Below are 26,740 nucleotides of genomic sequence, written 5' to 3' on the forward strand. Positions count from 1 at the left end.
GGTAGGAATGTCTCTCGTGGTCCGATGTTCCTCGATAGGTAGCCTTGAACTCGGAACAACGGCACACATTCGATAACCGTCCCGATGTGTACCGGTTCTCTCCCTATAGTGGATTAGCGAAAAACCAATCGGAATTAAAATATCGACTATTCTATATACGCATAGATACTCTCGTACCTTTGACACCTTATTCTGATTTAATTCTGGTCTCGACCCGGTGCATCGAAATTCTCCGATCATGCTGAAAATATTATTCTCTCATATTTTAAGATGATCTCACGCGAATAAGGACAGGTATAAATACGTGAAACAAGTTTATCGATCGAATTCGGAAAATTCCATTCGTCTTAGAGAAGCCAGACCGTTGCGAAATCCGATGCACCTGCAATTTCGCGTTACATCGTCTTGTATCGCTCGATCGGATCTAACGCAGGTGGAACCGAGAGAGATTGCATTCGGCAACGAAGGAGGTACTCGAGAAACATCTGCATTTTCCCTGTTGTGTCGTGTGTTCCTCGTTAATCCGTGGTTGTCCTTTGGTCTTGTTTGTCGAAAATTCAAGGCGCACGCGAACCGATCGCCGAAATACGTCACGCCGTACGTTAATGCGCGCGAACAATCTTCCGCGCCACGACTCCCTGTTATTTGCCGGATTTTCTTGTATTTTCCATTGGCAGTCCGTTAATTTTGCAATCGTAGCTTTGATTCTGAAAACACCGGAGAACGGGAAGCGACGGGAGGCATTCCGAGTGTGCACACGTTCAAGGGCAACTGACTCATAGACACTCACCGTGGTGTATTCCATAGGAAACGACGACGGTGCTGAATGTATCATCGTCCATCGATAGATAGGGGAGGGACTGGAAAAAGCGTCGCGCTGTTTCTGTTTCAATGGCGTGTGCCGTTGAATGGAATGACAGCGACACACGAGAATGACGCAGTTAGGGGGATCTACTTTGGTAGTTCGTTCGATCGTTATTCGGTTGCTTCGGCTCGCAGAATCGATGATCGTGAGGAAAATGGAAAACTAGTCGGTATTTACGAGTTTTTGCGCAGCGGAGACGCTTCGACGGAAAAAAATAGAGAGCGAACTGTCGCGGTGATTCATCGTTTACACGGTCGATTTTTTTTATTTCGCACAAAGACTGGACGCGATAAATGTTTCACGTAGAAACATTTAACCGATCAGTAAAGTCTCGCGCGAAGGGATTGATATCTGTAAATTTTTTTTTTATCGGATTTTCGAATATCGAACGGTCGTGGGTGGATTCAAGGTCAACGGGAATGGTTCTTCGGTTGGGCATGGTTTATCGAAGTAAATCGCTGGGATAAAGGAGAAACTGGTTGTTCTGTTGCACAGGGAAACATTTCTAGGCGATCTAGTCGAAGAATAGGTTCCACAGCCCTCAGCCTTTGGCTCCTAGGAATCCAATCAATAAATATTACAATGGAACCCCTAGAGAAGTAGGGGAGCATATCCTCCTCCCGCTCGGCTCCCATCTCCTCGTCGTCCTCTTCCTGGCGCGTCGGTGGAAAAAGGATCTGTCCTACGTCGCGCTCTCGCAGTCCCGTTTCTCGTCCTCGTTCACCTCTCGTCCACGACTACATCCGCGAAACTTCGCTGCTTTCTCTCTTTCTCCTCTCCGCCCTCCTTCCCGCCGATCCTCCCACACCCCATCCTCCTTGCTTGCTTTTTCCCTCGCTTTACCCTACTCCTTTTTATCCCTTTCTCTTTCTCTCTGCCATCTCTCTGTCCTTCCCGCCCGTTTCGTCGCTGCCTCGCGTCCCCTCTCTCCCTTCCTAAGCCAGCACCAACTCCCGTTCAACCCCCTCGCGCCCGCGCCCCATCCCCCCGCCATCCCTCTCATCCAGCAGCGTTTACATTTTACTTTTCTAGTAGCGAATTAAAACCGCGTTCATGCGCAGCCCGCGGAAGGGCGTAATGATTTTTTGAGGGGCGAATCGAGTGGGGTCGCCTACAGCATCGACGGAGGGGGTAGTAGCTGCGGGCGCGAGCTTAGCTGGAGCAGGATGGCAGAAGGGATCGCGAGACAGGCCGACTGTCGAATAGATGGATGAAAGCTAGAATCTAGCCGGGGAGAGAATCGACAGGGGGTGAGGGGGCAGAGTAGGGGTGGACTCGTTAAAATAGCAGCGAACGATTATGGATATACGAATCTGCTAGAAATAATACTTTTACGAACTTATCAGGGTGTGTTGTTTCTCGTAGTTCCATAACCCGTAGGGGCAGCATCTTTTGCTGCTCCGAAGACTAGATCCGTAGCAACCGTTTGCGTCGAGGTTTACACAGTTGCGAATCATTGTTTTTTTTTTCTTCTACTAACCCCTAATCAGAGTCTAGACTTCGTGGCGACACCGTGAAGGGAGGGAGAACTGACCCCTGTGGGATATCCAAATAGAACAAAAGATGTTTCGTGCCCGTTGTCGTTAACACGCTCGTTCGTCGGTGTGTGTACGACGGTTGGTCGGACGAATAAGATCGAGCGGGTGCGCGCGTGAAGTGGCTGGACAGTTTTCGTAAGTTATCAGCAGTCACCGGGAATCAAATCGAAGGGGTACGAATCATGTCTGGTCCACGATGATCCGGCGTACGGGGGAATTAAGTTTTTGGCCACGGTGGCGCCTTGAAAATTCCAGCTCTAGCACTTTTAATTGGAAGTCGTTAGCTTTGCGCATTTTCGTCTCGTGGGTTAACGGTTGAGGTGGGGTGGGCTCGTTCAAAAGAGAAAGATAGACCGAGTAAGGGGGGTAAAGAAAGAGAGGTTAGGGCGAGAAGGAGAACCAGGGAGGGTTGTCGAGGAAAAAGTGAGAGGGACAGAGAGGAGAGGAGAGAACAGAGAAGAGGAGAAGAGAAAAGAGGTGGGCTTGATGGCAGGGAAGAGGGGTGAAAGGGGAGGCATGGCCGATGCGGCCACAGGCATAAAGCTCTCCCCACCATACAAGAATCGGCTCCCTTTTCTCTGTTCCTCTCTCCTCTCGGGAATACACACACACACACACACACAAACTCTCTCTCTCTTTCTCTCTTTCTTTTGCCGTCTCTCCCTGCGTACGCACTATTTTTTAGTCCGCACTTATTACGACAGATGTCTCATGCTCCGATAAAGAATAACGGCGGCCGGCGGGCGCCGTCCCCCCGTCCTCCCTCTCCGCGTGCGCTAGTCCTAACCAGGCTTGGGAGCTGCAGCCCGTACTCTCGGCGGTTCTCCTCGTGTGGCTCTCGTGGTGTCGTCGTGACACGACGCGACGCGACACGGTTACGTTACCTTACGTTACGCACACCTTCTTTTTTTTTCTCTCTCTTTCTCTCTCTCTCTCTCTCTCTCTCTCCACCCTCGCCTGGAGCGAGGGCTCCACCTCCTCCCTCTCTTACGCGACTCGGAACGTGTTGCGCCGCCGTGACAGTGACTTTGTTCCCCGAGACGTGTCAACGGCTGGCTGGCTGGCTCGGCCTAGCTGACTGACTGTGACTGTGGTCTGGACTCTGGTGTGTGTTGTTTAGCCTATACACTCCGTTAACGCGATTCGTTGCTCCACGCGGCAGGAGTCACAGAGAGTGTCCACTCTCGGCAAATCGACAGTGGTGGGTGGTGTTTTCCCGAGTGTGTGTATGTGGTGTGGAACCGACACCGGCAAGAGGATCCTTCGCATTCCGGAGAGTGTGAAGAACGCGCGGAAATTTGCGTCACGGTGGCGACTGCTGCCCGCCGGCATCCCGAACAGAGAGAGCACGTGGCTAGGTGGGTAGGTGTGTGCGTGCGTGCGTGCGAGACCAGAACGTTTGAAATTCCCGCGCGTACACCCGCCACGACGCTGGCTGGACCGGTCTTCCTCGACGGTTACCCGGTCTTTTCGTATTTCGCGGTATCCCAGGGACAGAAGAGAGAACGACAGAGACATGGACCGACGAATGAACAGAAACGTAAACTCCTGGTCCTTCTGTCTTTCTTTCTGCTACGACCACCAGTCCATAGTCCATGGTTTCAGTGGGCGTGTAATATCGTCCGCCCCGAAAAAGTCGGATTTCACCCCTCGTGTGTCTGAGAGCCTCGAAGCCTATCCACTCGCGACAACCCTCTTCACTCCTCTCACCCTCGCACGGATCGAGCATAAAACGCGGTCGTTCGTGTGTAGCTACACAGGCCGAAAGAGGAGAAAAATTTGATAGATTTTTGGGCAATCGAAACTCCGTTTTTCGTATGACAGTTGGCTGCGCGAGCGCGCGCCAAAAAACAGCCGAAGGGGTGCGCTTCCGAATCTCGGCTACTCGAGAGACACAGTAGAATAGTCACACACGTGAGCGACGAGTCAGACAGGTGCCGGGAGGTGAACCGTCCGTCTATCCAGTGGAAAAACCGCTCGAGTTTTCCCTATTTCGCTTCGCGCGACACCATTCTGGCGTCGACCTCTCGTAGGAGAAGCAAAATTCGATCTCCAAGGCCCTGGTGGCGAAAATTCGCGACGCCCCCGTCGTAGCTCGTCTCCTCTCGACGATTCTCCACCAAATCTTCGCTCGTTCGTCCTCTCTCTCTCTCTCTCCCTCCCTCTTCCCTCGTGGTTCTCCTGCTCTCTTTTTTCCTCCCTCTTCTTCCTCCCTCTTGGTCTGATGTGCCTGCTGCCTGTATATCCCTCCGTTCGTTCGTCGTTCGTACGTGCTGTTCGTGTATGCGTGTGCCTCTCTTGCCGTCGCGTTCGTGGTATCTATCTATCTCTCTCTTTCTTTCTCTTTCTCCCTGCTGGCTTTCTCTCTTCCCCTCGCCACGACCTCCTCCTTCTCGCTCTTGTCGGGTCGTTCTCGCTCGTCGTACCGGCGATCGCCGGCTTTTCGTACGTTTTCGTGCGGCCTCGCTGCCGCGCCGCGCGACGTACGCCCGCGTCGTCGTCGTCGTCGTCGACGAAGGCCACACAGCTGCACAGTCGTGACGTGACGTTTTGGGGGTTAGTTCGCACGGTATGTGACGGAGAACGAGGCCACCGGTGGGACTGTGCTGCCTCTCCAACGTGCACACACACCCGTGGTGGTGGTGGACGATCGTCGTGTCGTGCGTTTCCGGTTTTCGAACGGGTCGCCACCGCGCGCGGCTGTTACACTCCTTTCCTTCTCTTTCCTTCGCGTGGCCGTTTCGTTCCGTGTCCGTTGGTTCGTTGCTCTCGTGGCGCCATACGCGTGCGACATGTGATCCTTTATCGTTGTGATTCCCTCGATCAACAGAGTATCGACGAATCGCGAGGTTGTGCCTGCGGAAAGCAGGAAAACGACGTTACTTTACCGTTTCGAGCCTCTCTCAATTACCACTTTTCTTTTTTTTTTGTTCCTCTTCCTTGTTCGCGGTGGCACGCGCGAAATCGTACGCGGATTATCTCCTGAATTCTTTGCTCGATCGTCGATCGTTCAGTTCCCCCACTCCACCCCCGCCTGGGACGATCTCGTATATCGGTAACGCGCGCTAGACGAGCGTTTCGCTCGCGTGTCCGCTTCCACTACTCCGGGCGCTGTGAATTGATTCGCGTTCGATAAACCCGGCCGCAGATTTTCCGTGTCCCGTCGACGAAGATCGAACGAGAGGGAAGAGAGTGCCCCGTGTTCACACACAGAGAGACGGAGGAGCGACGTGTGTCTCCTCGATCGCGTCCGATTGGTCCCGTTGAGAATGACTTTCCGTCACGAAGCAGCCGCAGAAGCAGCAGCAGCAGCACTACTGGCCGAGTGTAGGGGACTTATTCGCGAACTTGTGAAGTGCGCACTTTTTTGCGAGGTGGCGTTGTGGAGATAAAACGCAGACCAGTTTCAATTCAGTTCATTGTTACGGTCATTAGCTTACGCGGCATGACGAGTGATAGGTGTGCTTTCGCGATAACGCATCCGCTTTTTTCAAACTGTGATTCGTCTCTGGATAGTGTGGTGGTGAATGTGCCTTAGAAATACGAGAATCGGTAACAGCCGTTTAGCCGCGATCGCAAAAGGGAAAAGGTAATCAGTACACAGACCACGGGGGGTGGGGGAGGGGGGACTGGTCCCTTCTCTGCCTGTCCCACCACCGATCTTGCGATCGTATCCTCCCGGCCGTGCGTACGATTTTTCACGAATGTGCGTAAGCGCGTTTGTACTCGGATGTATGTGACAGCAATCGTTTCTGACGTTTCGTATACGGCAACTATCGTCAATTTCCCGCGTTGCCTGTCTGTCTGTTCTACTAGTGGAAGAGAGACGAAGGAACGACGAAATCACAGTGTTACCTTTATTTTTCTTTAACTCGGTCGACGGCTGTCGCACGTCACACGGCGAGAAACGTATTTAGCGAAGCAGTACGGTAAATAAAGTCGTCTTTCTTTCTCCCGTGTCCTCTGGATCGTCAACAGAGTTAGAATCCGGGCTCTATAATCAAAGCGTTGCTGGCCAGGATTTTCACGAGACCGCGAAACTTATCGCGAATTCGTCACACATAAATTTAGCAGTGCGCGATAGCGAACTTAAAAAAAGTCTGAAAACAGTTTTCGAATCGCGCCCGTCGTTTTATGATAAACTGAGTATCGAGAACGAAAAAATCTTTTTTTCTTTTGCTTCTCGTCTTTGGTAGCACCGTTGCCGCGATAATCGTTCGAAAGTAGTATCCAAAATATTGAAACAAACATAATTTTCTGCTCCGATGTTTGTACACTGTCCGAATTCTCGTACCCGCGACCGCGTCGGTTTAATTACTATTTTCTTCGAAGTTGCGAGAACCCGACGAAACCTAAAAATACCTTACGAATCGGTGATACGCTTATCAACGGAAACGTTATAAAATACTATGCACGGTGGTGTCCGTGGTGCTTTTTATCGTGACTAACGCGTTGTAGAAATAGAACATGAAAAAAAAAAAGAAAATAAGAAGAGAACAGAAAAGCACACGGTTATATCTACGATCATTAATTCTATTCTCTATATCGAAGCTTTTGTCATCGCGTTACCAGCACATTCGAGCGCGTAGCGAGCGAGCACTGTAAATTTGTTTGAAGATCTTTCCTTTTTTTTTTTATCATTTTGCTAAGATAACACTATCAGCATACATTTAATGCTTGCGCTTTTATAAGTGGCGGAGAGAATTATTTAATCGTACGTTCTGGCTTCACTCCAGCCTGGCGACCTAATTTTCTTGTATGGTGCAAATAAAAAGTAGTGTAATTCGTTGCCGTCTATTTTTATGCCATGCACTCTTTAATTTTTATTCTTCGTACGCTCCCTCGCTACATCGTGTCCGATCCGATTTTAATTAGTACAATTTTCTCCGCTTGTAAACGTGTGAGCGCTCGCGCGCGCAAGGTTCCTCACGGTTTTGCACGAGAGTTTCGCGAGCTTCGGACGAGGATCGTTTTGAAGCGAACGTGTATGCGTGTGTGTGTGTGTGTGGAACACGCTTCTGGTCGTTTCGCGTTCCCGATGCCACGTAAAAATACCGCGAACTCAGAAGTGTTGTTTTGCAACGGCCGCGGGAAGACGGGAACGTTTACGCTCCCGTATTTTTATTCCGTCGGAATTAATAACATATGTTCCGATCCGAGACACCTTCGGTCCACTTCTGTCCGCACCGGGCGAATCTGCGTATTAATTCGTCGTCGTATTATATAAGTTTTTCGTGGCAGCCGAGGCACGATGAAAGAAATTAACATCTGTTCTAATGCCACACCTATGGTAAACACGCCGGTTAAATACCACTCGATACCAACACACATTATATAATTCCTTTTGCCCCGTTGTTTATTCGATAGACGAATTACTCGGCTCTTCTCATGTGTTTCCTTTTTTTTTTCGCAAATACTATCGCGAGGGACATCGAGCAATATTCTCGCGCAAGCGTGTTGCAACAGTGTGTATGTGTGTGTGTGTGTGTATATATATATTTTTATTTCGAAACAACGTTTATCGAAAATTATCGGGTCTGCAGAATGCTTATCGGTGGTGTTTATCGTGCAACTAGCGAAATTTCAGCTTTCTGATTTCGTTTCCTGGGCCTGGTTGCACGCGGCGGTTCGTGACGCGAGATTCCACGCGCTGGTCGAGAGACCCGATTCTCCGGTACTCGATTAAAAGGTTCCGTAATTCGCCCGGAGCCTGAGTGAGGCGAAATATTTTATTACGACCCGATAAGATAAACCGGGGTTCGCCGGTTTAAATAGCGCACATATTATTTCTGATTATAGGTGAATAGATATAACGATGGTAGATACGCAACACTTTTGCCTGCGATGGAACAATTACCAAAGCAGTATAACGTCGGCGTTTGAAAACTTGAGGGACGATGAGGATTTCGTGGACGTCACACTGGCCTGCGATGGCAAGAGCCTCAAAGCGCATCGGGTCGTACTTTCCGCGTGCAGTCCCTACTTTAGAGAATTGCTCAAGGTAAGATCTATACACTCCATCGGGGACTTCTTTTTTTTTTTATTTTTTTTCCGCCACCCCTTCTACTCCCCTCTTGCATTCTCTCTTATTTTCCGTTCCCCGTCAGCGCCCCACCGACTCGATACATCATCGAGTGGAACGTCAATGTTTAACTAATGCGAGGAAATGTGTCTCTTCTTCTCTTCCCCGCGATCCCCATTTTGCAGAGCACCCCGTGCAAACACCCGGTGATAGTACTTCAGGATGTGGCGTTCAGCGACCTGCACGCTTTGGTGGAGTTCATCTATCACGGGGAGGTGAACGTGCATCAGCGTTCCCTTAGCAGCTTTCTCAAGACTGCCGAGGTCCTCAGGGTATCGGGACTCACGCAACAGGCGGACCAAACAGACAGGGACGAGGTAACGTTGCAGTTTCTTTCGCTTCCGCCGAACCCTTTGAACGTCTCGCAAAACGTTCTCCTTTAGTATCTACAATATTCTTTAATCGCGACTTCTCCTTCGTCGCGGCACGCTAGAACGCGAAAAAAATATTACCGGCCATATGTAATATCGAGGCTCATACGCGAGCAACTCGGTAAAAGTGATTATGCTTTGCATGTTATCTCTGACAGAGAGAGAGAGAGAGAGAGAGAAAGACGTGACTTTCAACTAAAGAGCCCAGCCTTATCTGACTGCACAATGTATTATATCCATCTTGATTCCAATCCATAATTGTCATAGGTCAAGCGAACAAAGATAACCGGCGAATGTTACAAATAGAAACTGCGAACGGTTTGTAAGAAGAAATGTAAACGATAACGAAAAACAGGGGATTCCACGAAATCTACCGACTCGGTCTTTTGGGTGTGGGAGGGGAGGGGGTAAGTGGCTCGAGGAAGGGACGCGTGCGGTTCGGGAAAAAGTGGTCATCGAATAGGCGGGGTAGTGCCAGTCTACGATCCTAATTAAGCGTGTGACGTTATGTCTGTTTCGGTCTCTAGCTGTCCCATGTCCGTGCATTGGCCGCCGGTGGTGGCAATCACCTTCCCTTCCACGAGAGATTGGATGAGAGTTTCCCTCGTGGTGGTTCCCCGCCCACGCCGATGACACCGACACCGACCACCGTGCAGCAATTGTTACGCAGAGCACAGATACGCAGGAGACGAACGCCGAGCCCCCACGACGAGTCGACGGACAAGAAGCTGAGGGCGACGTCGCCGCCGCTCAACAACAACGACGCGACGCCTACCGATTTCTCGATGGTGAAGAGCAACCATCTGCCGAGCAAGGTCGAGGGTAACGGGGTACACGAAGAGAACAGCCCCCTAGAAGACAACATAAAGTGCGAGCCACTCGAACTGACAGGCGGGAACGGCGGGAACGGCGGGAACAACGAGGACTCGTCGGATTCCGGGGCAGCGGCGTCGGATCGGCCACCAGCGTCCGCGAGCAGTAACGAGCACGAGGTCGAGTCCGAGCACACGTCTACCCCGAACTTTCTGTCCGACACGAAGATATTTCCGCCCACACCTGGAAGCTTTAATTTCAGTATGGCGGCCCTCGCCACGGAACACACACCGTTGTCAGGTACGCAATACAAATCCACAGTCGGACAGGCCTGTACGCATTGACCAATTTCAAATCGTCTCGTCCGAATACGAATCCGCGTGTGAGAATCCTCCGACGATACGTTGCGCGCAGATAAGTGTCATATACACACATGGGAATTTGTTCTTTTACTATTCGGTTTCTGTATCGATACACTGGGCCAATATGGGAATTGAGGTTACAGGAGAATAGATATTCCAACTATGGAATACGATTCGGAATTTACCTCGTATGGATTGGATATTTGTTGAAGGGAGATTTTATTAAAACACCATCTGAATTGAAATTATCGTTTATTTAACTGTATTTGGTTATTATAGTTCGATGGTGACTGCAGGTTTTGCAGGTCGAAGTATCACGGTGATGAGTGTTTTCTGGGTACCTTGGGAGTGTCGCTCGTTTTGTTGTTTATCGTTTAGAAGACGATCATAGAAGATTCCTGTCGTCTCGAGTCTCTCGTAATTGCGATGTTGCGTACAGGCCCTTGATTGATTGCTTGTCGCGATAGAACGTTCTATTCTACGTGTGACGATAGTGAAATTTCCAGGATTGGGCCACGGGTTGCAACCACCGGATTTGGCAGGAACTTCGCAAGGTAAGAACATTTATCATTTAGCTCTGCCTTTGAAAATCATTAGAATCGACCCGCTCGAGGGGAGAGTCGCAGGGACCACCGTAAGCTTTTTCCATCCGCACGATTGATCCGTTCTCTGTAAAAATCGACCGCTATAGGTCCGGTCGACTCGATCCTCCGATTCTTTTGATTCTTCCGAGGGCATTTTTACGCTGTTCCATTATTTTTCCTGCGACAGTCGATACATCGTGTCCCGCAGTCGTTTGCGGTGTACCGGTTCGCTCTAATAAAAGTAACTAAAAAGATCTGTGCAGTTAAATCAGACTAACAAATCACGAATTACAAGAATGAATATTCCTACTATTTATTTAATTATAATTATTATTTTTTTTTAATTTATTTATTTGGTTGCGGTGAAAGAGCACTACTGTCTGCTTGAACGATTAAAACTTCTTCTAATTGGCATGCGGTATACAAAAATCATTGATATCATCATTCCTTATATGGTTTACCATTTACGATTCGCCTGCATTACGCATTTCATGATGTCATAACGTTCCGCGGTTACCAACGAATTCACGATGTAAGAAGGAATTTATCTGCTGCTGACTTGTTGTTCCATTTTTGCAACCTTCGATTCCGACAGAAAACCGCGCCAACGTTGACCGATGTCGGACGGAACGTAGTAGATTCAACTGAAAAAGAAGAGAAATATCTCTCTAAACTGTTTACCTCGTTCGGTGCTGACTTGCATCCCGCCCTGGGTAACGAAAACACGACTTGTCGCACGGGATCGATACGATTCATAGATTCGCGAGACGTTCTGTGTTCGTACCGAATGTCGACGAGGATAGCACAGCACAGATACATTCGCTCGCGCAGCCGTCTGAATTCGCTGCGATCATTTTAATTGGCACATAGCGATGAAAGAAACCAGCAGTTTGGCATCACTGTACAAAATATCAATTCGTCGTGATCTATTTCTCATGTCTGAGAAAACGGAAAAATTCCCCCCTCCCCCTCGCCCACCCGACAAAAACAAAAAAAAAATCAAAAGTATTGAAGAAGTTGACAAGCAAAGATGCAACGACAGACTGTTCTCTTTGTATACAGCTAATAATCCACGGAGAAGTTTACCGAATTAATCGTTTCTTTTTAGTTTCGCGAGATAACGCGTCGCAAACATCGCGTTCGATTGACGATCGATCGTCGACGTGTTACATATACATAAATAAATAAATACATACTGTACATGTATTTATACGTGCCGTGCTCGTATTGTCCAACTCGTCGTTTAAGTATTTTTGTATCACTGTTTGTCGTCCCATTAACGTTTGGTAACGGAATACACCCCGCTGCCGCGATATCGCCGATACGACAGCATTATGACATTGCTTACCAGTCTTACATTTACGAATATATTTATATCTCCCTCTCTATATATATGTATACATATGTATTATATTATATACGTATATATATATATATATGTATATACCAACATATATATGTATGTACTAATCTGAAGGATTACAGTTGTACACCGTAACTGTACGTAATTTATAATCGCGAGACGCCTCGTTACGAGACACCACATTGCAACTTGCTCGTTTTCAATTACGAAAGAGGATGTGATAGGTCAAGCCCAAGTTTGTCACGCTCCTTTATATTACATGTTCGACGGATATTTGCTTCCCCACTTCCCCTGTCCCCCTGTCGCGAATACTATTATAGTGACTACTCTGTGTTACGGTACATATCTCGACTTATTGCCGATCTTTAATCCACGCGAAACCCAGTGTCTGCTTTTTACGCGGGGTGGGACGGTTAACGGCAATAAAGTTACCACCAAAAACACTGTTGAACGTGTTCCGATTCTACGAAAAGAGGTGTTCTCCGTCAACTTTCCACGCTGTCCATCGGCAGGAAACCATTTAATATTCGCGTTACATTCCGTCGTCGAGGGGATCGGTCGAAGTTTTTAAAACGGAGTCGTGACCAGAACGAAACATGATTTTCGGCCACGATCCTTGGCGAGAAGAGGAGAAGGCCTTTAATAAAACCGCGTCCTGACAGCAGCAACGGCAGCGTCGTTAAGTAAATTCAGGTGTGGCATCTCCCGCCGTCTTTTCGATTAATATTTGAACGGCTGGCTTATACTAGGTTAGTACTGAAAAAGTTATCAGGGGCCGTCGATAAGGCCGCAGATGTTATCCGCGAAATTCAAGGTCCCTCTATCTCCGACGAACGTGGCCAACTAAACATTGGCCTAACTAAAAATACGACGACCTTGGTAAGCCACTCACGTTCCTGCGGCGCACTGCGAATCATTAGACACATTAAATTATACGTGGCCCCGTCGTCGTCCGTCCGCGCGGGCCCCCTCCGGTTCGACCCGCACCTCTGACGACCACCGTCGTCTATTTTCCAACTCGGACGTTTATCCTTTCGCGAATACTATTCCTCTCTCTTTTCCTTTGTCTTGCGTCCCTCTTCCCTGTTAGATTCCCGCTGGTCGCTGGAGACAATAAAACGCAGTCGAACGGAGGCAGAGTACGACGGTTGCAGCGACGTTTTCGCGACGCAAAAATAGACTGTTGTGTTTGGACGGACGTTAAAAACGATACCCACCACCGCGAAATCATTCTCCCTTGCCCCGCGAAAATGTCTATAAGCAATCGTTTAAAATGTCTATAAAAAATGTCTATAATTCCTCGGAAGGCACGGCGGTCGATTCTTTCTAATCGGTGGATAATTCGCCTCGACGACGTGTACGGTCGGAACGAATCGATCATTTGTTTTTTTCGTACTCTTTCTTTTTTTTTTATCGCGCTAAGGCCTCTCCGCTTACATATCTATCGTAGCGCCCGCGACCCCACGTACGTGCTCGCGACACAGACATTTTTCGGTTAGACCGAAGCGAATTGCAACGCCGTGATTTTTGGCAACGTTTCAAGCGTCGAATGAGAGATAGTTGTGTAGGGTCGTCGGTCCCCGCCAAACTTTCCACCTACTCTCGGTTCGTTAACGACAATAACGTCCGAATTAAATGCTATCTCCGCTTCGGCTGTTCCACGCGACGATATTGCACGTGTGTGTTCGTTCCGTTCGTTCGTTAAGCGGACTATTAATTATTCCTACTTTTGCAAACGAGAGGAGAATAGGATTATAATGTTATTGCACACGAGAGAAAGTTGGTAGGAATTCAGGTTTCCGATTGGTAATTCATTATATCGTGTCGTCCGTCTTGGACGATTAAAAACGATTACGCCCGTTGATATAGTGGTCATGGTAGTAGTGTCGATTGTTATCGTGTTGCGCGTATCGAAACGAGAGAGCAAGGTCTAGAAGTTTCGTAGATCAAATTTAGAAAGCGCTTGTTATCACCGTCCGGGGGTGATGGGGTGGAGGGAGAGGGGACCGATAAAGTGAAATTTTATTCGCGTCTGTGGATCGTTTGTTCGCGCTCGGCCCGCGTTCTTTAATCGCCTTTAATTCCTAATGGCTGTGGTTACGTAAAAAACAATCGTACCAGATAGAAAGTACAACGTACGACCACTTGTCGCGCGAAGCTCTTCTTTGTTCGCGTTCGCCACTTCTCTACTCGAGCCTCTTCGTTCGAATCTTTTTATTCCGGCAGCCGGCTGCGAACATATGCTCGCAGTCTGCGCGTTTCTAGGCGGATTCGTGTGCGCCACCGAAAAATTTCACGCCCGTAAACGGATTTCGTTCGACGCGGATTACTTCTTCGTCCGAAGCGTCGCGCGTCGCCGCTCTCTTTCTCCACTCCGTTTTCCGTGTTGCGCGTCGAAAACCTCCTCTTCGTTTCTGTGTGTTTGTATCGAAATGTAATTCCGGGGCAAAAGCCGTGTCCGAGCACGGTCGTAACTGGTTCGATTTCAAAGGTTTTATTGCTCCTGACCACACGTTATTTTATAGATCGAGCGCGCTGGTAACTCGCACCAAACAATGGAAATTATACGATCGATTAAGTTAACCTTTTGCACTCGGTCTGTTATTTTTCTCTGCGAAACGGCCAATTTAGCGTGTCGCGTACTCACGCAGTATTTGAAATTGAAATAATTAAATGATCCGTGACAACTGCTGCTCTGGCCATGTTTCTGTTTTCCTTTTAACTTTTTTCATTTTTTTTTTTTGGAGATAATCGTAGCTAGGCGACATTCGACTACGTATTCTTTCCGGTACTTAGACGGAGACGGGGACCATAGCCTCGCAGCCTCCTCGTTCTTCATTGAGCGTGCCAATGCGAAAGAGAAAGAGTAACAAGTTTCGCATAGAGCCGACACACTCGGAGAGAAAGATGCGTTTATCGCGGTCTAATTTTAAATCTATTCATTCTTGCTCCTTTCTCTCCGCGCAACCATTCGCGCCTATGCCAACGTTTCTCGGTGGATTCTCGATGTCATTATCGCAAAGAGAGGAGAAAATTCTTCTTTTTCCCGAGGCTAGATATTCTTAGCTCGTTTCCTCAGCGAGCACTAAAAATTGTTTTTACAAAACCGATATACACGACCGCCTAGTAGCGACACTGTGATCCCCATCCTGCCGTCATCGGCATCGACTATTTGCCCATCCTCTTTTCCGTTCTCTTCTATTTTTTTCGCCTTTTCGATTTTTTCGTCTGTCTTTCTCCGTTGCTTTCTGCTCTTTTTCCGCGAACTCCTGCATCCGCGGTAACCTGTTGTAAAATCCGGCCGCATAAAAATAGCGAGTGCGCCAGGCTCCAGACCTGCGTCGAGCACTTTATCCCTCTTTCGTGTGGTGGTGCGCGCTGGCCTCTTTGTATCGGCGGGAGGAGTGCGCGTTGCAGCGCATCGAGCAAATATTTATTTCGCCGGACTGTGTTCTCGGTACCACCGGACACACACGCGTGTGTTGCGCTCTTCGCCTCTGGTTCTGCTCTTCTTCTCGTTTTTCCACCGGCTTGTTTTTTACCAGCTGGCCGAATTCCTGCGATGAAAGTGGTCGACTTTGCGGGTCCAGTTTCGCGTCTCTTCGAGTCGATTCACACTGCTGAAAGAGAGAAATAGTGAAGGGTAGAGGGAGACAGAGAAGCGAGACTTTTGGAGCCATTTTCTTTCCAATTTTTCTCTGGAAAGTCGAGGTTCTCCCCTCGTTCTTTACCAAGTTTTGGCAGCCAGGAGCCCATAGGCGTCATTGTTCCCCGGGTATGATTCAGACGTTTAGCTTTCTCGCGATCGATAAACCTGTTCTCTCGCAAAAGATCGACGCGTCGGTCGTCGTTCCTCCGGTCGAGGGACGAGCAATGGGAGGGGAGGGTGCGTTTTATATCGGGACCTGTGAAACTAGTCGACGTAAAGAAATTTTCGGGGTTACGTAACCCGGTTTGCTAATGGCCTGTTTGCGAAACGCGGAATTTATGCTGCCATCTGCCGACGTTGGCGATTCCGACGGTCTGTCTGTATATGCGTGCGAATACTTACACACACATATATATATATATATATATATAACGCGTGCGCGTTTATGTTTGCTGCTACGTGCGTGTGTACGTGCGTGCAAAACTCTCTTCTGCCTTTTGCTTACGTGACGTCCGCGAGTCCTCTCCTTGTGCATACGTCTATTTACTCGATACTTGCTCATCTTCTCGCTCGTTCTCTCTTTTCCGTTCCTTCTCTTTCTCTTTGTTCCTCCCAACGGGGCATCCCTCCGCGTCTCGCCCTCCCTCGTTGGTTCATTTCGGTAGCCGACGATTCGCGCGCGGCTGGCAATTTACTTTCGTATGTCGCGCGCGCGCGCGCGCGAGCGAGCGAAGGCGAAGAGAGGCGGGTACAGGCGGCGGGCGAGGCGCGCTCGCCAAGGCCAAACGAAAGTTCGTTCTGAACCAAATCCGACGGAATTTTTTATCTGTAGTATGTGTACTTATCGGGGACGCCCAGGTCTAGCTGCTTGTTTTCGCCTTGCTTGCGCTATTATCGATGATGAACTTGAGGTGACCTCGAAAACTGCGCAACAGTGAGAGCGCGGGTGTCGGACCGAGAGCCGTGCCACAGAGCGAGAGAGCTAGAGAATCTCGTTGGTGGCTAGGAGAAGGGGTCAGGGAGGGGCAAGAGACCAAGAGAGAGAGAAAGAAAAAAAAATGAGAGAGGGGCGTTTACACTTTCGCTCTGTATCATTTGCTGTCATGACACGGTCTCTTTTTTTTCCATCTCTTTTGTTTTTTCTTTCATTTGCAGCACGTCCCAAAACGATTCGCGATACATCTATTTCTCTTCCTATGAATTTCCGTCTCTATTGAGAATGATGCACGGGCTGATACGTCGGTGAATTTCGGCTCGGACTCCGATTTCGAGCGTGGAGGGACCTTCAGTCTTTGCGTATCTAATTGTCAACTCGAAACGTAAATTCGAGCGGTGTTACGTAAGACGTCGTTCGAGGTGAACAGAAAAAAAAAACGAATCGATCGTCGTAATGAACTTTCTTTCACGCCGATTGGCGAGAACCGGGCTGTACCTGGCCCCGTTATCGCGGGATTTTCGCGAGGCGATCGGAAATCAATAAAGCTTGTTTACGGTATTGGCCGAATCGCGATCACCGGGAGAGGCGTACACGACTCTCGAGAGACAAGGTGAAGGTCTACTCGGTTGCGGTGCTTAATTCATTGAGGCACTTTAGTTTCGAGCATCGCCGCCAGTCTCCAGCAGCGATCGAGCGAGTTTCTCGCGAAGAAATTGGCCTTGCGCATTCCTCTTTCTTCCTCTCGCGGTCGTGGTTTATCAGCGCTCGCGGCCGATTAGCATTCCGTGCAATTCGACTCGGCGAAAAAGAAAAAAGAAATTACGACCGGCCCGGCGAAACGAAGACCTGCTGCAAAGGACGACCACCCGATGCATCTACCTCGGAACGGTAGACCATTGATTATCGATCAACGTTTGGTTCTCGTTGATTAAAACCAAGAACAGGAACAGGAACAAGAGAAAGAACAAACGAATATTTCAATACTCGAAAAAGAGTTACCGGTTTGATCGCACTGATTTCATGAAACGCGCAACCGCATATCGGACGAAAGAGGGATTGGGAGGGTCGAAGAGAGGAGGGTAAGTTTCTTCCTCTCGTCCTCCTTGCTTCGCAAACCCTGTCTTCTTCATCCCCACCACTCTGTTCACGTAACTCTTTTAAAAAGTTCGTAAGACTCGCGTAACCAATCCGGAAGCTACTTAGATTTTTCTCTCCCCGCCGATCCCTCGGCTGCCCTATCGTCCTCCACTCGTTCTCTCTTTCTCTCGTTTCTTTCCGTCTCTGTCTCTTGGTTTCCTCTTTGCAACCCCTTGGCACTCCCGTCGTCGTCGTTGGCTCTCTCGGTTTCGTAGTCGCGGCGGTAGCGAACTATCGATCGCCGCGGCTCTCCGCGCTTAGAGTCAACATCAGTCATAATACAGCGCAACGGTATACGGGGGTTATTAAGAATAATACGCATCCTAGGTATATATCCCTTCCCACCGAGGCACCACGGAAAAACGGGGGAAGGAGCTCGTTGCTCGTGGGGGGGTTCCGTTGCTAGGGTAACCGGCTGGGTAAAATCCCGCAAAGAAGAAGCATCGCCGTTATGTTCCTGCTGTTGCTCTTGCTCTTGCTCTTATACTCCCCGTTACTACTGCCGCTCTCTCGTTGTATCGACATCTCATCCTCGCGGACGTTATACTGGCTTTTATGAGACGATGAATGTGTATACTCGCCCTACCTTACCGTAGTTCTCCCCTAGCCCTCTCCGCCCTTCAACCCTCGTTCTCTCCCCTTTGCCTCGTACACCAATCCCTCTTTCCTTCTCGCACAGCCTCTTCTCCTCCGCGAAGAGTTGTCTCTCCTGTGTTAACTCACGGACGATTAACAACATCCGTGTCCGTTTAGTCGGAAAGCGACCCGCGTTTCCGTCGATTTCTTCTGTTTCTTTTATCTCGTACGCCACCACCCCTGCTCTCCTTCACTCATTCCCCCGTTCGCACACGAGCCTCTCGACGCGGGACGAAGAGAATCGCTCGACGCTTCGTGTAGACACGCGTGTAATTAATTCGCGCGAATCTCGGTTGGACTCAGCCCCCTCCTCTTTGGTTGCAGACCGGGAGGTCGCCGAGGAGGACGGGGGTTGGCAGTCCGCTACCAACGGAGACGGTCAACGGGAAACCGGCCAATCGAGCCAAAGTACAGGAACTAGTCAATGCGAGGCGGTGCAGGGGCACCAACAGCACCAGGAGCTGCCCATTATCGATCTGTTAGACGACATTAACGATCAGATGCAGATCGTGCTCAAGTCGGAACCACTGTCCCCGAAGATGGACGATCTCGAGTCCTGTTTGCTCTCGGAGCAGATCGATCTGCAGTTGGATCGTGGCTCGACAACGAACGCTCATCAGAATCGTCCACAGAACAACAGACAACAACATCAGCAGGCGAGAACGGTGTCAAACGATACCACAGTTCCTTTTGCCGATCTACGCTGGCTAACGCAGAACGGTGGCTCACAGCCAGCCTCGAAGTCTCGCGATTCCACGCGAGCGAACGCCACAGAGCAAGAGCTCAAACATTCGAACCGCTCGAACAGCGGCACATACTGCAACTTCTGCCAGAAGACATTCTCACGTGCGTGGTCCCTTCAGAGGCACCTGGCGGACACGCACTTCTACGTGCCGCAATCGCTTTCCTGCGACCAATGCGGCAGGAGTTACAAGTCCCGGAACAGTCTCGTCAGCCACAAGAGCCAGTACCACGCGAGGAAGGAACGCAAGGAGCACGAGGAACAGTGCGAGGTCACGTATTGACCGGCGCCGGTGGTTTAGTGACCGAATTGCGTCGAGGTGTTCCTCCGTCTTGCCCTCCCCCTGCGATACAGACCCTCCTCTATACGAACGCCGGTGGAACGAACGAGGAACACGAGTGCCCACTTTGGGCTCGCCGTTTTAGCCTGTCCGCGACCACCCGGTTCCCCGGCATGAGAAACCGAACAGACGCTTCATCGATATATATGTATAATGTATGTTCCAACTGTCGTTAGGTGCTTTTGTAAATATAGGTTATACGGACTGAGAAGTTCTTATCAACTTTCTTTGTATATACTTCTCTCTAGACACACACACGCACACATACACACACGGTCTTTCCGTTTCCTCGCGCGCAAAGTCTAGTCTTCCGAACGTGAAACGAGTTACCTCGAGATGCACGCCAAAGAAACCGTAAGTTTAATACACGCGTTAGCCTAAGTTACCACGCGAACGTTCGGTTCCTCTGGTTAGCCAGTCCACGACGACGACAAGGAGGTTGCGTTTGCTTTTTCGAAAATACGTTCCGCCATCTGGACTAGTTCCGTGGCAAGTTCGTGGCTCGAGCTCGACGAGTGTCTTTCCTCCCCACAAGGGAAAATCGATACCTTTCTCTTTCGGTATTACTGTGCTCTTCTTCATCTACCCCCTGCGGGCATTGGCTGGGGGTAGTTTACCCCACCGGCAGTAAAGTCAACTTTGTGTCTCTTCTCCCTGTCGATTACCAGGGTTATCCGTTGCTGGATCAACCGACTGCGCGCCACGGTTCTCTTCGATCGGGCCAGAGACCCGCGAAAATTTTTGCCGACCGAGCTTTCGTCGGTCGAGTCGCGAGCTGCCTTCGCGCGCGCGCGCGAAACGAGCTCCGGCCAAGGACAAATCTATTTATCGAACGATTGGACTTATAACCCACCTATCTGTGGACCTTTAAAAATAATTTTTCGATTCAGATACGGTCCATGACTCTCTCGTTTCTTCGTATCGTTCCGTCCGTGTTTCATTCCGCGTCTCGATGCTTGTTCTCGGTGCAGCGGATATTGGCGGTTTCGTATTCGATAGATTCGCCGAGGAAGACCGCGTCGCGCGTTACCAGTCGCTTTTCTCCTTACCGAGGACTGCTAGAACGATCCCGCTCACCCGACAGCTGTAGTTAGTTAAGGAGAACGTCATGTTATTAGCATATAGCGTGAATGTCGTTAGATCTGAATGGAATAATAAAGAACGATTCGAAGGAAGGAAAATAGCATTTGTTTCACTGACGAACACCAACCCGCGACGAACTACTATATTACCCGATAGGCGTCATCGAAACTGCTGCGAGTTACGTAGATCACGTTGAACATAGACAACCAACCGTTCGCTTCATCGCATCATTTCGTTAGACCAAATATATCACATTCTTAGATACATCTCTGGTGCTCTGAAAACACTAACGTCATCGCTCACGATCGTTCACTGGAATCTTGGAATTGCTTGCACTATACTATCGTAATGCGCTAAATAAACACAAAAAAAAAACAGCCCCTCGAAAAGAGCACAACGGATGACTCTCACGAACCGGAGTCAGGGGCACGCTGTCTTTCGCACGCCGGAAGTGTCTTCCGCTGAAACGTTCCTCGCCATTGTCAACGGTATCGCGTGGTTAACGAAGTAGCGAAATAGAATTCTCTTTTTTTCTTTCTTTTTGTTTAAACGTTCTTCCAGTCGGCGTAGAGTTTTTAGAGACGAGACCACAAGGCTGCCCGTCTCGAGGAAACTACGTTTTCGAGATCGAGAAGGAACGACCGAATCGAGAGAGTCGGAAGTAGGAACGAATAAAACGATGACAATGGCGAGGGGACGAAGGCTGTGTGACGGGGAAGGCGCTTTCGTTGGAAGGCCCGCGGCTTCGTGCCGCGTATAGGACGATACCTACAGCGTGCGCACGATCAAGAATGCTATGGTAGCACCTGCAAGCATTATCACGTGGTTCCAAAAGTAACGCAAAACATAAACTCAAAAAATGACAGTTTGAGCACGGCTTGGTCGGGTGACGGTGCAACGTGCGCGCGAAAAAAAAAACTAATCGAGATGGGCGCACGAATATACATATATATATATATATATATATATATTTCTCTATCGGCTCGGCAAAAAAAGGTGGTAGATGGTGGTGTTGAGAGAGAGAGAGAGAGAGAGAGAGAGTGAAAGCAAATAACGAACGATGTATCGCCGGACACGCGATAATGCACGCTCACGCGGCTAGAGGGAGGACTCTAGAGCGGAACTGGGAACGGGGTATGTCCTCGTCCCGCGCCGCGAGAACGTGCGCGCCCGGACACCAACGTGTCCGCGGACCCGACACGTTCGAGCGCCCAAACAAACCAAAAGTAACCCCTGTGTGTCTGGTTCTGCCGCCAGGTCAGTTGGCCGGCAGCGGCGCGTCCGATGAGTTTCGATGCGAGCCTTGCAACAAAATCCTGACCTCCCTAACGCGGTTGAGGCGGCATATACAGAACGTGCACACCAGGCCCAGCAAGGAACCGATCTGTAACATCTGCAAGCGGGTATACTCGAGCCTGAACAGCCTCCGGAACCACAAGAGCATCTACCATCGTCAACACAGCAAGAACGAGCAGCAACGCAAGGAGATGGAACAGATGCGCGAACGGGAGAGAGAGCAGAGAGAGCACACGGAGAGAATAAACTCTCAGCAGCAGCCACAGCAACAACATCATCACCAGGATCAACAACAGCAACAGTCGCGATTAGGATAGATTCAGTCATAAAAAATAAAAACATGACTACCTGGAACCGAGTATTCGTTGAAATTCTTTGGATTTCTTGATCCTCGGGGACTCCGTCGTTGAGATTATCGAGGGTTGGCCTTCGCGAATCCAGCAATTTCCGATTCCATAGAACGATCACGTTGTCTGTCCCTGGATGGATCTGGGACATAGAGATCGAGAATGATATCTCGGTGTTCCACGCGCGCGTCGATCATTTTACCTTTTCGATGCGAACCACACGACGTCACTAGGCTCCCGCCAACCTTTCCAATCGTGTGACACACATTTCCGTGGACAAGTCGTTGAAGAATCTCCTTTTAAACAGTGGTGAATTTTATCGGTTTCGAGGCAGTATCGTTGGGTTATCTTAGACGTCCTGTTTCTGTCGTTTTCGCGATACTTACACGCGATAGGGTATTATCTGTTCTCTTTGCGTACATTCGTTGGCGTTACCACGGACCATTCGCTCGCACTTACCCCTCCACGACGACCAGACATCCGGGAAGAGCGATGTCTTTGAAATCGAGCTGCGAAAAACACTATGTGATAATAGACGACGCTGTTATTATAGTTTTCGAAGGAGTTTCCGTTCGAGCGGACAAATATGGGATTAACAAAAAAAAAAAAAGAAACAAGTTAGAGCTCGAGGCGCTCGAGTTGCGCCAAAAATTTAATTTTTCTACTAAGGTTATAAAGAGATATATATATATATTATATATACATATAAATGTTGCGTTATGTGTAAATAATTAAGCTGATCGGGTCGAGCAATGGATTCGGAACGTCGGTACTTCCACTCGCGACTGAACTCATTTGCTTAGAACGCGTTCTTTATTTAACTTTGTCCGAGAAAAATGAAAAAAAAAAAAAAAAATTCTCTGTTATTTTTATATTACTTGGTTTACGAAGGGTGGTTTATCGGTGGTGGCCGCGTCCACCGCCTGTCACGGTGTTATGAGAAAAGTCGCAGTACAAACGTGAAGTATAAGTTTTTAAAAAAAAAACAACTTTAAGTATAAGTTAACAGTTTTAAGCTAGAGTGTCGCAATGTTCTTCGTGTCCTGCAAGTCGAGGTAGTAGGTCCTCCTTTCATCCTGTTTCCCGTCTTTCTCGTCCTTCAATTCGTTCAGAGCGAGGAGAAAGAGAAGAAATTATCTGATATCGTTCTGGCAGCAAATTATTGTAACGAGTATTCAGAGGCTTTCCTTTCTTCCCTACTTCCAACACTATCGGAACGTTCGATAATTATCGCAAGCCAGTCATGCGGTCGCGATCGTTAAACTACCAATGTCGATCGATTTTCACCGTTCATTTTTATTCGTGTTATTCGAGACACTTGTCTTTCGCCGGAGAAAGTAAATTCTCGCGTCTTTTTAAATCCTTTTATTCATTTTCTCTGTGACACGCTTCGTGTTCCCTTCCTTCGAGCGAGCAGCTGTCACCGACAGCTTCTCCTCGCTTTGAAACGCGGCGGACGGTAAGACGGGAACACGTATTTTTTAGCGATTGTTATTGAATTATTCGTCGGACACGGACTAGTACGTACGGTTACCTTGGTCGAGCAAGAACAATGGTTACGTTGCAATCGCGCCAGCGTCGAGACGCAAAATTGTGATAAAAGTGTGTTTCTTTTAACGTTTAACTTGGACGCACGCGTGAAACAGGTACAATACATAGGTATATCAACTTCGAGCGTAGAATATTCTTGACGACCGAAGTGCGTCGCCTATACGTAGAGAATGTAAATAAAAATCTGTTCGATCGAGCATAGACGGCGTGGAAGCGCGCGCGTGTGCGTGCGTGCGTACGTAGTCGTTGTACATAAGTAAACGTCTTTTATATCAGAATTTATCGATACGAGCGTAATCGCATGCATACCGTGTACACGTATATAAACGTACATACATTTTGTTTCTTTTATCATTAATATCACCGTCTCTTACTTTTATTATATATTTCTTTTTTTATCGGGCTTTCGGGGATAGCAGCGCGCACGTTCAAAATGGTACTCACGCACGTATACGCAAATACAATCATAGCCTTGTTTTCTTCGTTTATAATTACTCTTTTATCATGATTATATTAATATTCTTATTATATAGTTACTACGAATTACCATTATTATTTATGAATAAAATGTTTCTTTTGTACGCTGAGAGAGAGCGGCCCCCCTCCACCCTTATTTTTCACGCATAGGTATATTACGTATATATCGGAGAAAGGTGTACACGCGGGGGTAACGTGGTGGTGGTGGCGGCGGCTCGTTAACCTTCGCCAGTCAGATTACGCAACCTCTCCCGGCTGCCGTTCGGCGTTTTGCATTTTCTTTTCTGTTCCGTTCTGTTCTCTTTGGCCGCCGTGGTGCCTACACCTCGTTGCCCTGCGTGCGCTTCCGGTCGACCCACATATACAGACGCGCGTAGTAACCCACCGTGTGTGGGGGTATACGTGTAAAAGCCCCAGACCCCGTGACACGCATATACACACGGCCCCGGGAAGTGCCGCCTCGAGTTCGTCCCCGAAGTCAATGGGTTGCCGCGTCGCGTTTACGCTTCGTAGCATTCGAGGGTCAGTCAGCATCGAGAGAATACGCCGTTATACGTCCGCGTCTCGAGGACGCACGAAACCCGCCACACACGCTGCCGCTGTTGCTACTTCTCCTTCCTTTATTTTTTCCCCTCCGTCACCGGCACGGAAGCTCCTTTCCTCGACGGGGCGACTTCGGCGAGAGAGGAGAGCTTTCGTTTCGGACAGGTTCGAAAAGGACGAGATTCACCGTGACAGAGTCCACTAGTAGTACTTCAGCAGCGTGTTTCTCGCTTTCTCCGCGCAACGCCTCCTCGAGGTCTCCATTGTGTTCGTCCCAGACCTTGTCGGACCGCCGAGCGGGACGTCGTTTCAATTGTTTCTCGCGGGTGAAACGTTGAATGCACAGGAAACGAAGAATTCGGAGAATGCAGCGGAGACCTCGATTCAGTCACGGCTCAGGGCCGCGCAGGAACGTGCCACGCGCGTCCGTCGATAATATATACCCGTGTGTTGTGTGTGCGCCTCGAGTGATTCCTAGAGAATCCCTTTGGACCTATTATTCCGGTGGCGACGATCGCCGATCGTTGCGTTACCTTACGGCCAATGACAAACCAGAGCCCCGAGCCACCTTTCTCTCTGCGAACGGAACGATCAAACCGATCGAAATGATATACAGAGAAAAGCATATCGAGCGGCCGCACTACGCTCTCGTGCTTTCGGAGGGGTTGATACCACAACCCTGAGAACAGCTGCCACCACGGGCACGATCGGCGGCCCCTCGACGCATGTACTACTCCTTATCATCCCTTTTTTTTACCTGGAACGTCGATCCTCTCTCGCCCAACTCCAATACGCCAACGAATTCCGTATTTACCAATCATTGCCATTAACCCCCCACCCTTCAACCACCCCCCACCAGACGAAAACCCTCTAGACCTGCGTATCGAAGAAAACCATCAACGTACACTAATCTTGTCCAGTGATATTAATGGCAGTCGTATCTTTGTTCTTGTTTGTTCCCGGTCCCGCTCGCTCGGCTATACGTTCGGCTCTGGTTCGTCATTGTTCTGTGTGTACCTACCCGCTACCTTCACGAACACGGATTTGCGCTGGGGGTCCATCCACACACGTGGCTCTCCGTGTGCCTCCTCCTACGCCACAAATATTGGTTCGTAACGGAAAATATCTTTTCTTTTTAATTGGGTGTCGATATTTATAACGGACATATTGGTGCTTGGTCTCTCTCTCTCTGTTTCTCTCTGTCTTACTCTCTATTTTTCTCTTAATCTCCTTAATTTTTCATTACTATATTATTCGATTTTTCTTTGCCTCTCTCTCTCTCTCTCTATCTCTCTGTTTTTCTGCTTCAAATTTTGTCACCTAACACACACACTCTTTCTTTCTCTCCCTCTCTCTCTCTGTGGTTTTATACTGCTTTTCTTTTACTGTCGTTCATTTCCGTCTTCTTTCTCTGTTTAACATTTATTCGCATATTTGTTTAACGGACTCGCGATCTGTTCGACGCGTCGAATTGTTTGTAAACGTAACGATCGTCGTTTCGCCTCGATTACGTGAAAATTGGAAACATGAAAAAAAAAAAAAAAATAAAACGGAAACAATCGGTACAGCTGGTCCGCCGTCCGCGATTCTCGCGATGAGATTGTCGCATCCGTTGCACGGCAACTTGCTACCCCCGGGCGTGTGCTATACCTGCGACGTTTGCGGTAAAACCCTTTCCACGAAGCTCACCCTCAAACGGCACAAAGAGCAGCAGCACTTTCAGCCCCTGAACAGCGCGGTCTGCGCTCTTTGCCACAAGGTGTTCAGGACGTTGAACAGCCTGAACAATCACAAGAGCATCTACCACCGTAGGCAGAAATAGAGCTGGTTATCGTCGCGTTATGCTTACATCGTGCCGAGGAACACTGAAACGAGCTTAGTAGACGAACAGAAAGAAAGAAAGAAAAGAAAAAGAAAGAAGGAAACGGTGCCAATGGACGACGGGGAAACAGACACACAGAAGCTTCGTGGGACGTGAACGGAGCAACTCTCGTCGACAGCATGTCCGCTCAATGGTGGATGAG

The 26,740-nt window shown here is 49.0% G+C and overlaps 1 protein-coding gene across 4 annotated transcripts; it reads left to right on the forward strand.

Moving 5' to 3' along the window:
• The first annotated feature begins 5,892 nt into the window (after positions 1 to 5,892).
• LOC107192857 (broad-complex core protein) lies at positions 5,893 to 26,740 on the forward strand. 4 transcript variants are annotated; one of them, XM_015582202.1, is made up of 6 exons: positions 5,893 to 5,992; positions 8,203 to 8,404; positions 8,611 to 8,802; positions 9,384 to 9,969; positions 10,526 to 10,585; positions 26,285 to 26,740. In XM_015582202.1, the coding sequence occupies exons 2-6, from the start codon at positions 8,219 to 8,221 to the stop codon at positions 26,536 to 26,538; spliced, it is 1,278 nt and encodes a 425-aa protein (XP_015437688.1). In that variant the 5' UTR covers positions 5,893 to 5,992; positions 8,203 to 8,218; the 3' UTR covers positions 26,539 to 26,740. The 4 variants fall into 4 exon arrangements, with proteins under 4 accessions (XP_015437688.1, XP_015437687.1, XP_015437685.1 ...); XM_015582201.1 differs by lacking the exon at positions 26,285 to 26,740 and adding an exon at positions 21,760 to 22,401; XM_015582199.1 differs by lacking the exon at positions 26,285 to 26,740 and adding an exon at positions 18,662 to 19,710.

Source organism: Dufourea novaeangliae, unplaced genomic scaffold, assembly GCF_001272555.1.
Source record: "Dufourea novaeangliae isolate 0120121106 unplaced genomic scaffold, ASM127255v1 scaffold447, whole genome shotgun sequence".
Taxonomy (NCBI): Eukaryota; Metazoa; Arthropoda; class Insecta; order Hymenoptera; family Halictidae; genus Dufourea; species Dufourea novaeangliae.